General features: G+C 41.4%; 1 protein-coding gene across 1 annotated transcript; it reads left to right on the top strand.

Moving 5' to 3' along the window:
* Positions 1 to 13,176: 13,176 nt before the first annotated feature.
* On the top strand, positions 13,177 to 14,817 carry LOC125498801 (uncharacterized). The gene has a single exon (XM_048647084.2). The coding sequence runs from the start codon at positions 13,177 to 13,179 to the stop codon at positions 14,815 to 14,817; it is 1,641 nt and encodes a 546-aa protein (XP_048503041.2).
* Positions 14,818 to 15,647: the final 830 nt, after the last annotated feature.

Here is a 15,647-nt window from a genome sequence, read left to right as displayed (position 1 = left end):
TTCAACTTCCCCAAGTAAGAATTCTTTAATATCATCCTTAAAATGAAGGTCGATGTTTCCTCATCAATGTAGTGGAATTGGTGGTGCGACAACTTAATCTCAATCATTGCTCCATCGGCTGCATCACTAATGCACTCATGTAGCCAGAAGCACGGTTTAGTAAGGCGTTGCACCACCTCCATATCCGTAATGAGTGGATACTTTCGAAGAATTCGTTCCCACTTGGGCACGTCGGCCTCCCTGAGGTGAAGCTACCTTCTTTCCCTTCCTGTCGGCCTTCCCCGAACCCTAGTAATTAGTTAAATTAAAAGATATTACTGACAATCATATATAGGAACTATAAAAGAAAACTATGTATATAACTTATGTTAGAGATTGTACCTGATATGCTAACCGCACCAATGCACGCGGCCATAGAATATAACTGCCAATGGAATCAGACAATAACTGTAGACCAACTCTGCATTCGGCAGCGGAAGAGGAAATGCTTCGAAACCGGTCACAATGTCTTCAACGCTGACCACATAGTGAATATCAGCTACTGGCTGGTTGTGCAATAGTGGCCGGTCCCTAGGGGGCTGTACAGATCCATAAGCCACGATAATGAATCTACCATGACCATCTCCTTGATTACATAGCTCACATGGTGTCTCTTCCTTTAAAAAAAAACTCTATTCAAGGTTAGTCTATGAAACAACATATTTAAGAACAATAGTTGTTGATATTAAACAATTACCGTTAACTCCGGTTGTGGACGAGGCTGCGTAGGAACAGGCTGCGTAGGAACAGGCTGCATAGGAACATTGCCCTGCGTGAAAGCACCAAAAGTCGGTAAGCCCATCTGCGCCAAAATGGCGTTGAAATTCTGAGTCATCTCCGCTCTGAGCTCCTCCCGAAGTTCGGCTTTCATAGCCTCCACATCTATGGAAGGTGATGAATTGACACTGGAGGTAGTGGATCTGGACGTAGAGGTGTATTGATCACCATACACCTTTCTCACCCCGAGGCGGACACCTCCTACGCCCCTCACACGTCCATACTGGTCCCGTCCTAGAGTCTCGTGTAAGGCATCAACTTGTCCTCTAGGAGTGAACTCACCAGCTGCCTCCTTTTCCTTCAAGCCAATCTGCATAAATGATAATGAGAGAAATACTCGTGAGCGCAGAAGTTATATTATTATGTAAACCTTATCAATAACTTATAATATGTACTTACAATGGCATTAGCTATCTGTTTTGTTCCGGGATCAGGTATGATTCTCTGTCCCTTTGCATCAACCCCATGCATGGAACACCACCAATCGAGCACTCTATCTGGTTGCCGCTGTGCAGCTGTCGTCGTAGAGCTAGTGCCCGATTGCGTCGTGGTCGACGCAATCGTGGGGTAATGGTCATACATCCACGATTCTCTCGCCTGACCATACGAATGAGCACCCAGATGGTGGTAGTGCTTCCTAGATTTTGCATTCGCGCTATTTTTCTCACGAATTGCCTGAAACACACAAATATAAACAAAGGTTAGATATGGTGTTATATAATATTGGATCTGAAGTATTAAATCTTAGCTAGTAAAAAATTCTTACAACAACTTCTGGGGTAGTTGTTTTTTGTGCAACAAATGCATGCCACTGCTCAGCTGTGATATGCCTCCATATCTGATATGGAAGCTTGGAGGGATCCTCGAATGATGTGTCATGTGAAGCCTCAGAAGAAGGTGTTGCTTCCCCGTCGTAGATTTTCTTCTTCTTTGTTCCCCCGACTTTTCTCCGCTTCGTGATCCACCCCGACACTAGCTTGGCCTTGAAGTCTCGGAACCTTTGGGCAACTGCGGATAGAAACAGATTCTTCTTCGCTTCATCGTTTGGAATATGGAATTGATTCTACAAAGAACGCATTTCACAAATTATCAATATTACATAGTATATTTAACCAAAGTGTTAAAATTCTAAATAATTATACGCGAATCTTACCATAGTTACTTCCCAAATCATCTTCTTCAAAGACTCGGGGACCTCTTTCCATGAGTGGAGAATGGAGAGCTTATGCATGCAAATCCCAATTTGCATGGCATACTTTTGACGCCATTTTCCACAAGGTTGCCCCAAGTGATCGTACTCCAAAGTCATTAGGGTGGGTTTCCCTAGTGACTTTGTAGGTCCCCTTCCTTTCCTCTTTTTCGTCTGCAAGTTCTTACTTGCAATTGACTTTTCTTCACGGCGAGCCATAACCATTTGCCGTTGTTCCTTTTTGTGATCGAAACACTCATCCTCGGTAGTGTGTTCCGCACTCGTATCCGTATGCACATCCTCCATGTCCCTGAAATGGTAAAAAAACATACGAATTAATTAAAAAAAAAATTGGCAAATTAAAAATGTAACTAGTATGTAGAAGGGGGGGGGCAGTGGGGGAGGGGGAAGGGGGGGCAGCAGGGGGGAAGGGGGGTGTGGCAGGGCTGCAGGGGGGGAAGGGGGGGTCAGGGGGGGGGCAGGGGGAAGGGGGGGCGCAGGGGGAGGGGGCAGCGGGGGGGAAGGGGGCAGCAGGGGGGGAGGGGGGCAGCAGGGGGAAGGGGGCAGCAGGGGGGGAGGGCAGCAGGGGAAGGGGGGCAGCAGGGGGGAGGGGGTGCAGGGGGGGAGGGGGGCAGCAGGGGGGAAGGGGGGCAGGGGGGGGATGGGGGGCAGCAGGGGGAAGGGGGGACAGCAGGGGGAGGAGGGGGCAGCAGGTGGGGGAAGGGGGGGGCAGCAGGTGGGGAAGGGGGGTGGGGTGGGGGGTGGGGCATGGGGGGGTGGGGGCTGGGCATGGGTAGCGAAAAGGCCAAAATAGGCCGAAATTGGCCGGAAATGGCCTTTTGCGTTCCCAAAATGCAACCAACAAGAAATTTAAGCCTAAAAATCTACATACTAGTTACATTATACATCATATAATCATGTTTCAAAAAGAATTTGAGGTTAAATCACTTCATAAGTACATTTTGGGAGCGAAAAGGTCAAAATAGGCCGAAATGGCCGGAAATGGCCTTTTCGTTCCCAAATGCAACCAACAAGAAATTAAAGCCTAAAAATCTACATACTAGTTACATTATACATCATATAATCATGTTCAAAAAGAATTTGAGGTTAAATCACTTCATAAGTACATTTTGGGAGCGAAAAGGCCAAAATAGGCCGAAATTGGCCGGAAATGCCCTTTCGTTCCCAAATGCAACCAACAAGAAATTAAAGCCTAAAAATCTACATACTAGTTACATTATACATCATATAATCATGTTCAAAAAGAATTTGAGGTTAAATCACTTCATAAGTACATTTTGGGAGCGAAAAGGCCAAAATAGGCCAAAATAGGCCGGAAATGGCCTTTTCGTTCCCAAAATGCAACCAACAAGAAATTAAAGCCTAAAAATCTACATACTAGTTACATTATACATCATATAATCATGTTCAAAAAGAATTTGAGGTTAAATCACTTCATAAGTACATTTTAGGAGCGAAAAGGCCAAAATAGGCCAAAATAGGCCGGAAATGGCCTTTTCGTTCCCAAAATGCAACCAACAAGAAATTGAAGCCTAAAAATCTACATACTAGTTACATTATACATCATATAATCATGTTCAAAAAGAATTTGAGGTTAAATCACTTCATAAGTACATTTTGGGAGCGAAAATGCCAAAATAAGCCAAAATAGGCCGGAAATGGCCTTTTCATTCCCAAAATGCAACCAACAAGAAATTGAAGCCTAAAAATTGGAGAAATTACACACACCTGAGTTTATGTCTCATGATTCATTGAGCTTCCGCCTTTTCTTAGGATCCTCAAGTACATGTATCCCTTCCGTGTGATCTACACGCATATAATTCTCCGACATATTTACATCATCTTCAACACGAATTTCAGGATAGGTAAAGGGGGGAGGTCCTCAAATGCATCATATTCTTCCTCATTATCAACATCACCAATACCGAGGATACTCCTTTTACCAGGTACAACAATTGACCACTTATGATCAGCAGGATCAGTTACAAAAAATACTTGCTTCACTTGTGATGCAATTACAAATGGCTCCTAGTTTCACGTAAACGACTAAGGTCAACAAGGGTGAAACCGCAAGGATCATCGTTTCTTACACAACGGCGATTATTGTCAACCCACGTGCAACACAAGAGGCAAATATTAAAAGTACAGTAGTCCAGCTCCCAGATTTCTTGTATTCGCCCATAGTAGTTGCTTTCAGCATGTACAGGCGACTTATCTTTCGAGCTTGCATATTGTGTAGACGACGCCACAAGTGAAACACCACTATTTTGTTGCGATCTTGACTTGAGATCTTGACGTTCAGTCCAAAAAGTATACCCATTAATATCATAACCCTCATAAGAGCGTACAGCTTCACGAGGACCAAATGCTAACCATTTGACTGTTTCAGGAACACTTTCATCCAAATCATTGAGTACTCGTTTATGAAACCAATCAATGAAAGTCTTGTTATGCATTTGCGTCAATGCCCTCACTCCTTTTCCAGGATTGCTAACACGTAATTCCTCCATATGTTCACTTAAATAAGGATGGACATCTGGTACGTGATGCAATACAAATAAGTGAGCTTGTTTACGCTTTTCTACGGAAGGTGTGATCAATTTTGAACCAATTGTACCCTTGCCCTCAAGTCTGCCCTCGTGTCGGGATGTCGGAAGTCCAACAGGATCAACACTAGCAAAATACTCAGCCACAAAATTATTGATCTCTTCACCCACAATCCCTTGAATTATACTACCTTCTGGTTGTGCAGGATTACGAACTTTATCTTTCAAAGTTCCCATATATCTCTCAAAAGGATAGCACCACCTCAAAAACACTGGACCACACAGCTTAATTTCTCGAACTAGATGGACAATGAGATGGACCATAATGTAAAAATGGGGGGAAATACATCTCAAATTTGCATAGTTTCAACTACTCTAGTCTGCAAGGAATCGGGTCGACGGGTCTAGGACTTTGCTGCAGATTAATGAAAAAATGAACACAGTTCTGTAATGGTGTGCCTCACATGCTTGGAAGTATCCACGAATTGCAATCGGTAAGAATACTTGCATCATGACATGACAATCGTGCGATTTCATACTCGATAACTTCAACTCACCATTTGGTAACAAAGCGCTTCATATTCGAGATAGCCAGTAGGGACCTTAATGCCATACAATGACTCGCAAAAAATCCGTTTTTCTGCACGCGACATCGTGTAGCAAGCTGGTGGCAAATAATTCCTCTCCGAATCCTCCACCTTTTATTTCTTTTCATCATCATCAACCCTTTCCTCCCCTCTTTTCTCTTTCTTCCGTCCCTTTTCTGAGCCCACAACTCTGGTCGAATCCCCTCTTGTTCCAAGTAAAGTCGTGACGCCTTAACATCTTTTGTCTTACCCGGAATATTCATAAGTGTCGCGATAATAGCTTCACAAACATTCTTCTCTATGTGCATGACATCCAAACAATGTCTGACCTTTAGATTTCAATATGGTAGTTTCCAAAAAATGGACTGTTTTTCCATAATCCTGTAGGTCTATCAACCTCACTAGCAGGTTTACCAAAGACTGTTTCAATGCCCTTCACCTGATTATAAATTCAGTACCAGTTAATGCACTTCTTCTTCAACCGTCCCATCGAATGCCTTCTTCTTAAACCTGATGGTCGCGGCTGAGGAGCCTCGTGTGCGCATATACACATATCCTTAAGTGCGTAATTCATGTCATCTAAACAAATCGGGCAAGGTTGTTTTCCTTCTTATACCCAGATAAGTTCCCATAAGCTGGATAATCGTTCATAGTACAAAAAAGCATGGCACGCAGAGTGAACATCTCATTAGCATACGCATCAAATACTAACACTCCTCTTCCACATCTTCTGTAAATCTTCAACAAGGCTGATAAATACTATCATTTCCAGGTTGTTTGGGCCCCGATATGAAGCGACAACATCATGTACTTGCGTTTCATGCACAACCAAGGAGGCAAGTTATAAACCACTAAAACTACTGGCCATGTGCTATGCTGCGAGCTGAGATTGCCAAAAGGGTTCATGCCATTCGTACATGATCCAAGCCTCAGATTCCTATCCTCATTACCAAATGACTTATGCACCCTGTCGATAGTTTTCCACTCAGGCGAATCAGCCGGATGCTTGAGCAGACCGTCTTTCTTCCTACGATCTGCATGCCACCTCAAATTCTTCGCATCTCCTTTCATTGAGAACATGCGCTTAAATCTAGTATTATGGGTAGATACCACAACACCTTGGCTGGTGGTCCTTCACTACCTCCAGCTCCTTCACGCTTGTACCACGACAATCCACAACGTGGACACTCATGTAAATGCTCATACTCATTACGATAAAGCACACAATCGTTAGGACAAGCATGTATCCGCTCGTACTCTAAACCCAAAGGACACATCAACTTCTTCGCATAATAGTACGACTTGGCAGTTCATTTCCTTCAGGGAGCATCTCAGCTAAAACTTCCAACAACGATGTGAAACTAGAGTCCGTCCAACCAGCGTTCGACTTAATGTTGAACAGTGTTACCACCGCAGAAAGTTTGGTGTACTTTGTACAACCTGGATACAACGCTTTTCAGCAGCCTTAGACATAGACTCAAAAATACGAGGTCGTCTACACGACTGATCTTCAACCTCGTGTATCATCTCGTCTACCCGATCCCTATCATCATCTCCAAATTCATCATCCAAATTCTCATCCCTAACTCATCATCATCCTTCTTTTTTTCTTCACATACATCATTCTTTAATCCAGAGCTTCCCATATACCTCCCCTGCTCACCATGCCAAATCCATACATGGTATTGAGGCCTAAACCCACGGCGAAATACATGCTCCCTAACCACATGTATACTACTAACCTTGCTCACATTTCTACAATCCAAACAAGGACAATAAAAGTCGACTGCTCCAGAGGATTGATGTTCTAATGCACTTCTACAGAATTCCAAGACCCCATTCACAAACTCAATCGATTCACGACTACCATACATCCAAGTACGATCCATCTCATTCAAGAAGACCACCTCTAATAATTAAACACAACATTCATTATAATGCATCAATCATTATTAAAGTACACATACACTCACATATTCAAATCACACACGTATACAACAAGCTAAGATAGTCACATGTTCAATTGTATGCATGCAGTCAAAGGTCCTTATCACTCCAACCTACCCATCCTTGGACGTCTAATCTCACTAGTGAATATATGCCAACTTTCCAATTCAAAGGAAAATCCGGCAGCATTTTCCTACAGTTCTCCAAGTACACAATGTAGATAATTACTTATCTACATATGTACCCAGAGAACAATGTAGCGAAACGATAAGCCAAGATTTTCCTCAGAATTGAAAAGAAGACACAAATTCACCACCTAAGTGAGATCAAACGTCCAAGAACAGTCCCAAACCGGGGACTATTCAAGACTTACCCCTAATGAGTAAGTCTTGAACGGGTATCTAGGCATATATGATGATGATTCAAACAACTACTTATATATTTTCATATATATAGCTAAATCACATTGCGTTTTCATACAATCTCATATCAACAAATAATATATTATATATACATTATAAAAAATACATATACATTCAATAAATTATCAACTTTGTCTACATGTTAAAGTAGTTACCTCTTAACACCAACGACGAGCAATGAAGAGAAAAGAGATACTTGGAACTTTACTTGCCTTCCTTAGCCTCTTCTTCCTACAATTGACAAAACCCACATTGCACATTAACCATTTAATTCAATTTAACAAAACAAAAGTAACTTAAAAACAAAATTAATCCATACCTAATTACCACTCAAATGGTGGAGAAGAGAAGAAAATAAAAGAGAAGAGAAGAGGGTGGTGCGCAAGGGGGTGGTGCGCAAAGGGGGTGGTGGTGCGCGAAATGTGGTGTGCGAATTGGGGGTGGTGGTGCGCGAAATATGGTGCGCGAAGGGGGTGGTGGTGCGCGAAGGGGGTGGTGGTGCGCGAAATATTGTGCGCGAAGGGGTGGTGGTGCTCGAGATAGGGCAGCAAAGTGGTGGTGGTGGTGGTGGTGCAACACTCGAAGAAGTGAAGAGAGAGAATGAAAGTGGGAATATCGCACTTGGGGTAGTAAGAAGTGAAGAGAGAGAATGAAAGTGGGCAAAATGAAGTAAAGGCGCGCTACATAGTTTGTATCGAAAAAAAAAAATTTGATAGTAGGGCTGCGCTAGTTTCAAAAAAGCGCAGCCCTACCTACAGAAGGGCTGCGCTTTTTTTAAAAAGCGCAGCCCTTCATCAATAGGGCTGCGCTTTTTTAAAATGCGCAGCCCTACTTGCGCAGCCCTTTCGATTTTTTCCCCTAGTGAAGTATGTTAAGTTAGTTTATTTATCAATTCGTGAGTGAATTAATATAAGTTAAAGTGAATCATGTATTACATGTATTCTTTGAGTATTATTTATTATCTTATAAGGATCGTGGACCTTATTTGGTAAGTTACAAGTTATACCTATATAAAGGTAAAGTTTATTATTGGCTAGGTTCAACAAGTAAGTTAGAAAAGAATAAAAAGGAGTTAAAGGAGTCTTGGTTGATAGGTTGTGATCACTTGTTAATCCGAAGATAAAAGAAATTCTATTATGTCTGTTTGGTTATTAATTATGTGTTACTTGCTTGTTTGTGTCAACACAAGTAATAAAATGTAATTAATGTAAAGTGCAACGAGAATAAGTTATACACTTTAGACTGGTGCACGTCTAGAGTTGGACACTAAGGGTTGGAGTGCATGGTGAGCGTGCCATGGGCTCTTCTAGGAATTGGTTGATCACCATCCTTCTTTCAGTTCAAAGGTTCCTCGATATCGCAGGTTATTTTTGGAATATGTGGTAGCTCCCGTATTTCATATTTTTAGATAAGTCAACTCGTCCAATAAGTATTCCATTTAAAGAAAGAAATCAAGTTTAGAGTCTAGTTCAGTAATAGTTGTCTGCAGATTATTATATGCTTATATTACTATTTACCCTTGCATATTATTATATAGTATCATGTTTAGGATTATTTCTGTCTGATATGTAGTACTCAGCTTTGCTGATTACGTGCTTGTTTGTGTGTGTGATCATGGCTTTGCCTATTGATCCTGTGATGATCCTTCTGGTGAGCAGAGCCAGTATTGCATTGACATTACAGGTTCGCAGATGCATCTCATTGGGAATCTGGAATGGAGAGACTATTTATATTACTAGCGTAGTTTAAGTTATTTTCGTAGGAACATGTTATTTCAGATATTAGTTTATTTAAGTTGGTGTGTTTTAGTTTCAGACATTTATCATTTATTTAATGAGTTTTAATAAAGTTGGTTTTTAGTAAGTTGTTTTCTTCTGCAAATATTCTGAGTAAGCCGATATGTTATCACACGGGCGATAATGCCTGGGTAATTCTCAGGTTTATTATAAAAGTATTTTCTAGAAAGAGGGAATTATCGGGGAGGGGGTTGCGGCTGGGGTGGGGAAAGGGGTTGGGTGGTGGGGGAGTGGTTAGGGTAGGTGTAGGGGTCAGGTTCAAAAATCCGGTAGGGTGGGGTGGGGTGCGAAAATTCGATCAGGGGTTGGGGTCATGGGTTAAGTGGTGGTGGGTCAAGTTGTGGTGCTAGTTAGGGTTAGGGTGGGTTAGGGGGGTGGTGGGCTGTGGCTGAGGATGGGGGTGAGTAGGGGAAAGTGGGCTTTTAGGATTAGGTTTTTTAGTTAGTTAGGTTTAAGGTTGAGGGTTAGTGTTATGGTTTAGAGTTTAGGGTAGTTAATTAGAATTGGGAGAGGATTAGGGCCTAAAGACTAACGAAAGTCTAACATCGTTAGTCAAAAGGGGTAAGTTGATGTATTTTTCGAAATGTGAGGGGCATATGATGAATTTGAAAAGTTAAAAGGGTATACGGTGCAAAAAAAATTTGTTAGTAATATATGGTAAAAAAATTGTAATTATTATAACATAGCATGATTTATTATAAATAAACTAGTGTTTAGTCCCGGGCGACGCCTCGGGGTTTTGCTATGCTTCAATTTAGTAGTAGTTAAATAAGTCATCTCATACTCATTTAAAAAGTTATGTCATTTATTACATGGATTTCGAAAGTTCTCTTTTCATACATCATCATTAATTTTGATTAAATAAGCAATAATAGTATAGTGGGAGTGATGGTTGTATCTCTTTCTTTCGTACTTGAGGTTGTGGGTTCGAATGTTCACGTATGTTTGTTTTTGTTTTTTTTAACTAAATGAGAAAGACGTGGATAGAGTGTTACTAAATAAGAGATGGTGACGCATGGCACATATACGTTCTAAGGAACGCTTCTCAATATATTAGACGTGGATGTGGCCTATGTCCATATTTAATACAGAAATATGATCAAATTTTGTTTAAAGTATTACTGTAAATATAAATATAAGGATAGTACTGTAGTGGTCAACACTGCTCTTCAAATGGTATCATACATACATAATTAATTTTAATGAGCATGCAAATTTATTTATTTTTAAGGATGCAAGGGATATGTTTAATAACATTAACTAATTACAACACATACATATTTGTAATTTTCTGGAAACAAGGATCACTAAGAGAAGTTAGATCAAATGGTGATTCTTTGAAAATCCTTACATAAGGTTAGGGGTTCGAGCTCAGGCTTCAGCATATTTATTTTTTAAATAATGACCACTTGACTTTGTTGGTTAACAGACATGTGGCAAAATTCTGGTGGCAAGAGGAGGGTGCCACATGACTCATCAACATTGTTACGCACGCCTTTTAATATATTTGTATAGATAAGGTTGTGAGTTGTACTCTTGGTGCATGAAACATTTTAAAAATATTGTCTCACACAATTATGTAATTGAGGTAGTCGGAGTACAATTAAGTTGGGCTTTTATAATACTTGATTTTCTAAACGGTGAATACTTTTTTAAGGTAATGTCTAGTTTCTAGTTTCTAGTTTCTACGTTATCTTAAATAAAACCTTCAAAAAAATCCTTTTAGAAAAAATCTTTTAAAGAAATATTCACCTTAGAGAATAAGATCCCTAAACGCACATGATTACTCTTAGATAATAAAAACGATGAATATTTCCTAAAGGTAATGTAGACATATTATTGGCCATAATTCGTAAGAGTTATCCCTCACACTAAAAAAAAAAAGAGTATAAACTTCAAAATCCAAATAGTCCAAATGTTGTTGTAACTTGTTACATCTGTTGCGAGTCATTTACGGAACATTTACGGCCCGTTTGGTAGTTGGTCATAAGTGATGGTAATATGAATGAAATTGTGTGTAAATTTGTGCAAAATATCATTGTCCATTCCCATGGTAATGCTAATTTATCCTAAAGTGTCCACTTTCTTTCTTGAATTTTCATTCCCATCCAATACCACCTTGTAGGTGGTAATGAGTGGTAATGAAAATTGCTTCCTCTTGGAGATAAAAATACAAGTTTAGGGGTGAGATTTCTTGTCCATGGAGAAAAAATGCCTCCCCATGGAGATTTTAAGGGTGCTTCCCTAATAAAATTACACTTAAATTTCATTCCTTTACCACAATTTATTAACGACTAACAAACGCGCTGTTAAGATTTTTTCCACTTGTTTAAAACCAATAGGTAATAGGAGTAGCCCGTCAAGTTTATGTGTTAGTCATCCTCGATCCCTCTCTTTTTTTATTTCATGTGGGATAAGCTCATGTATTAGTTAACACCGAGCCTAAACTATTACTCAAATTTCAAAAACCATTATTTTGCTACATTGCAAGATAATATTACATGCTTATTCTGTAAATCATACTTTTTGGGTGCATATTAATTTTATATACATTGTTTTCTTTTATATGTATGAATTCCTCTTTATCCGATTTCTATGGATTGCACGTTTGAGGTAGTGGTATGAATTCCTCTTCATCCTATCATATCGATTGCACGTTTGAGGTAGTCCAAAATTTTTGACTTAGTGTAGTAAGCTGATTTTCTATATTAGGGTTGTTTGACAATCGGCTGTTGGATGTTGGCTTTTGGTTGATTTATTTGGCTTGTTTGACTGGTCAAAAGCATTGGTGATATGTATTAGGTTTTTAAGTTGGTTGTTAAAGCCAGCTGTTTGCAAAAGTGTTTCGCAAAATTAAGTGTGGTTGTTGACTGTTTATTAGAGAGTTTGTGGGCCAACAATCAAAAAAGCTGCTCCAGACAACTTTTTCATTTTGGCTTAAAAGTAAGCTTTTCAGCCAACCAAAAAGCCAATAACCAAACACTTTCTTTTGGGTGTTTGACCAAATTTAAAAGCCAAAAATTCATGAAAAAAGCCATTTACCAAACATGATCATAATCTAATTATCAGCCCAATAGCAATGGACTCTATGTTTTATATTCTTAGAATTTTTCAATATGTAAGTTCCTAAGTTTAAAAATATTTTGATTTTCTGGTTCACCATTTTTCTCAATAATCATAACAATAACCATAAATCCATAATCGTATTGTTTAATAGTTATTTTTCCGATTTGATTACTGAATCAATTAAATTGAAATTTTCCCATACGTTTACTACCTATTTAGAGTTTAGACAGATTTTTCCATTTTCGATATTGTATGGGTATAACCCAAGTCTATTAGCGGCCTTCTCATATGTGGCCGCGAATGAGCTTATGGACGCGAGCACGATAAAACCATTAAAAGCACCGTTCGAGCCAGTTCGTCCCCTAGGACCGACAGTGTTGGCGGACGCCTAACAAGACAAAATAGAGGGAATCTTCCCACCTGTCAAATGTGTCATAGCCCTACACGTGTCAAAGGATTATACGTCTTGTCAGAGGAATAGTACTTCTATAAATACCCCAATGGTACTATTCTACAGGTACATTCTCTTACATACTAAAAATAGCTTATCTCTCTCTCTAGTTTCTCTCTCTACATCCTAGTGGTCCAAATTACTGACTTGAGCGTCGGAGGGGGTTTCCTCAAAACCACCCCGAGGGTAGTTTACGTTTGCATCCTGTGCAGTTTTCCAGCAAGGACGTGAGCTCTCGAGACTTGGCGGACTCTTGCGAGGACGCTAACTGTTTCAAGCCGAAACAATTTGGCGCTAGAAGGAGGGGCCCTCCCAACCTTAGCAAAGAAACAACCATGGGTGACATAAACAACACTAATCAAGGATCCAAAGATAAGGATGCCGGTCAGACCTCATCGCAGCCAGTCATCACTGGGGCGATGGGAAACCCACAATTCAACTACGAATCTCCCGAGGGACAAACTCCAAACAGTAACGTACCTTTCAATTTAGCTCAGCTAAGTCAATTCTCACCTGAACAGCTGCAAACTGTAGCTTCTTTCATTCAAATGTTGACTGCCAACCCCCAACAAAGCACACCCAATCAACCTGCTGGCGGTGCACGTAAGCGACCACTGGCCACGGCCGGTAGGAACGCGGACGGCACCTCTCTTCGAAAGATGCGATCCTTGAATCCTAGCGGACGGGAGATGGAGAAAAGGATTGATCAGTCAGACTATGAAGAAGACATATTGGAGACAGAAGAATTATACCATTCGGAGGAAGAGGCCCAGGGTGGCTCCCGTCGTGAGTACAGTGCCTCAGGCGCTAGTAACTATTCGATGGGGGGTCACCTACTCATCAAGCCTAAGCTCTCCCCTTTCACCATGGATATATTGAATCATCCAATGACAAGAATCAAGATGCCAACCTCCAAGTATGATGGCAATTCGGACCCAGATGACCATGTGGCTGCTTACGAGGGCCACATGTTTCTTTACACTGACGTGGATGCCATATGGTGCAAGGTCTTCCCGTCCACATTGACAGGCATAGCCCAGACATGGTTCAAGAGTCTAAAGCCAGGTAGGATCTCTAGCTTCTCCCAGTTGTCGTCCACATTCAGTACTCACTTTGTCAGTAATAGACGCCGCGAGCGTACTACGGGAGAAATGCTATCTGTCAAGCAGGGGGCCAACGAAAGTTTAAGGGATTATATCGGTCGCTTTAATGTTGAGGCCGTTTCAATTCCACGCTTACAGCAAGATGTAGCGGTGCTAGCTTTGATGACTGGCCTCAAGGAGGGGTCACCATTTCGAAATTATCTGGGTCGTAAATCTTACACGACTCTGGGTCCCGTCCTGGGTAAAGCCAACGATTATATCAGGGGGGAGGAGTTTGACAAAGCTGTGGGTAACCGTGAATCTAAGAAGAAAGAGGATAAGCAAAATAAAGATAAGGGCCGTGAATCTGATCGCGCCCGAGATGATAGACGACAAGAGTCGCATATGGTAAAAAGAGGAGATGAACGAGAAAGGGATGGTGAGAGGTATGACCGCGATCGAAGGGATCGTGAAAGAAACGTTCGAGAAGGGGGTGAGCGCAAAGACAGATTTGTCGCGTACACCCAACTGACTACCTCAAGGAGTCAGATCTTTTTGAAGAACAAGGATAGCGACAAATGGCAGCGTCCTAAGCCTATGTTTCACAAAAATCGTGATAAAAGCAAATGGTGTGATTTTCATGGGGACCACGGCCATGTCACGGAAGATTGTCGTCACTTGAAAGATAATCTAGAAGATTTGATAAGAAGAGGTTATTTCAGCCAATATAAAGCACAGACGAAGGAAGGAGATCTTGTAAAGCCAGTCAACAAGAACGTTCAATCAAGGATCAGTGAAATTCACGTCATCAGTGGCGGACCTATTCATGAAGGTAGTGTGAATGGGGCCAAAGCCAGCCTGAAAGAATTCAGGCACCAAAGTCAATTTCAATGAGAGCATGAAGTGGAGGCATCCGCCAGCCATGACGGCAATGACTTTTACACTGAAAGATGCGGAGCATGTGGTTTTCCCTCATGACGACCCATTGGTGGTCACTTTAAAAATTTCGAACTGTCTGGTCTATAGGATCCTGGTAGACGGTGGAAGCTCAGCTAACATCCTGTATCTCTCAACGTTTGAAAAATTGATGATAGGACGAGAATACTTGAAGCCTGTCCGATATCCGGTAATTGGGTTCACCGGGGCTTCTGTAACACCGGAAGGTTTGGTGAGTCTCCCGGTCCGGATTGGGGACGGCAATGAAGTCCGAGATGTTATGACCGAATTTCTGGTGGTTGATGTCCCTGGTGCTTATAAAGCCATAGTAGGGCGTCCCCTGATTCACGACGTCCAAGGTATCGTTTCAACCTATCACCTGACAATGCTGTACGTCACCAATGAAGGGACGACAGCTAAATTGAGGGGGAACCAGGAGGCAGCAAAATCATGCTATTTGACTACTCTCAAACAACCGGCCAGGAGGATGCCAATAGAAGAAGCAAACCCACCTGGAAGAAAGCAGAGAAGGGCTCAGAGAAGGGCCGCCATGAATGAGCAAGGAGAGAAGGAGCTGGAAAAAGGTGAAGAAATGATGGAAGTATCGATGGAGGAATTAGAGGCCAGGCCAGAGGATACGCCAAGGCCAAGGCCTGATGGGGAAACTCAGCAAGAAATGCTTTCGGAAGATCCGGCAAGAACGGTGGCCGTAGGGACGGATATAGATCCAGAGGTTAGGATCAACTTGGTGGCTCTCTTAAGAGAGAATGCAGATGTCTTCGCGTTCT

The sequence above is a fragment of the Beta vulgaris genome, chromosome 6 (assembly GCF_026745355.1).
Source record: "Beta vulgaris subsp. vulgaris cultivar EL10 chromosome 6, EL10.2, whole genome shotgun sequence".
Taxonomy (NCBI): Eukaryota; Viridiplantae; Streptophyta; class Magnoliopsida; order Caryophyllales; family Amaranthaceae; genus Beta; species Beta vulgaris.
The sequence above is the reverse complement of the archived record's forward strand: the minus strand, read 5'-3'. Positions and strand labels throughout refer to the sequence as shown.

What these genes read in the sequence shown, in the direction of transcription:
- LOC125498801 (XM_048647084.2), top strand. Translation starts at nt 13,177, where the DNA reads ATGGGTGACATAAACAACACTAATCAAGGATCCAAAGATAAGGATGCC.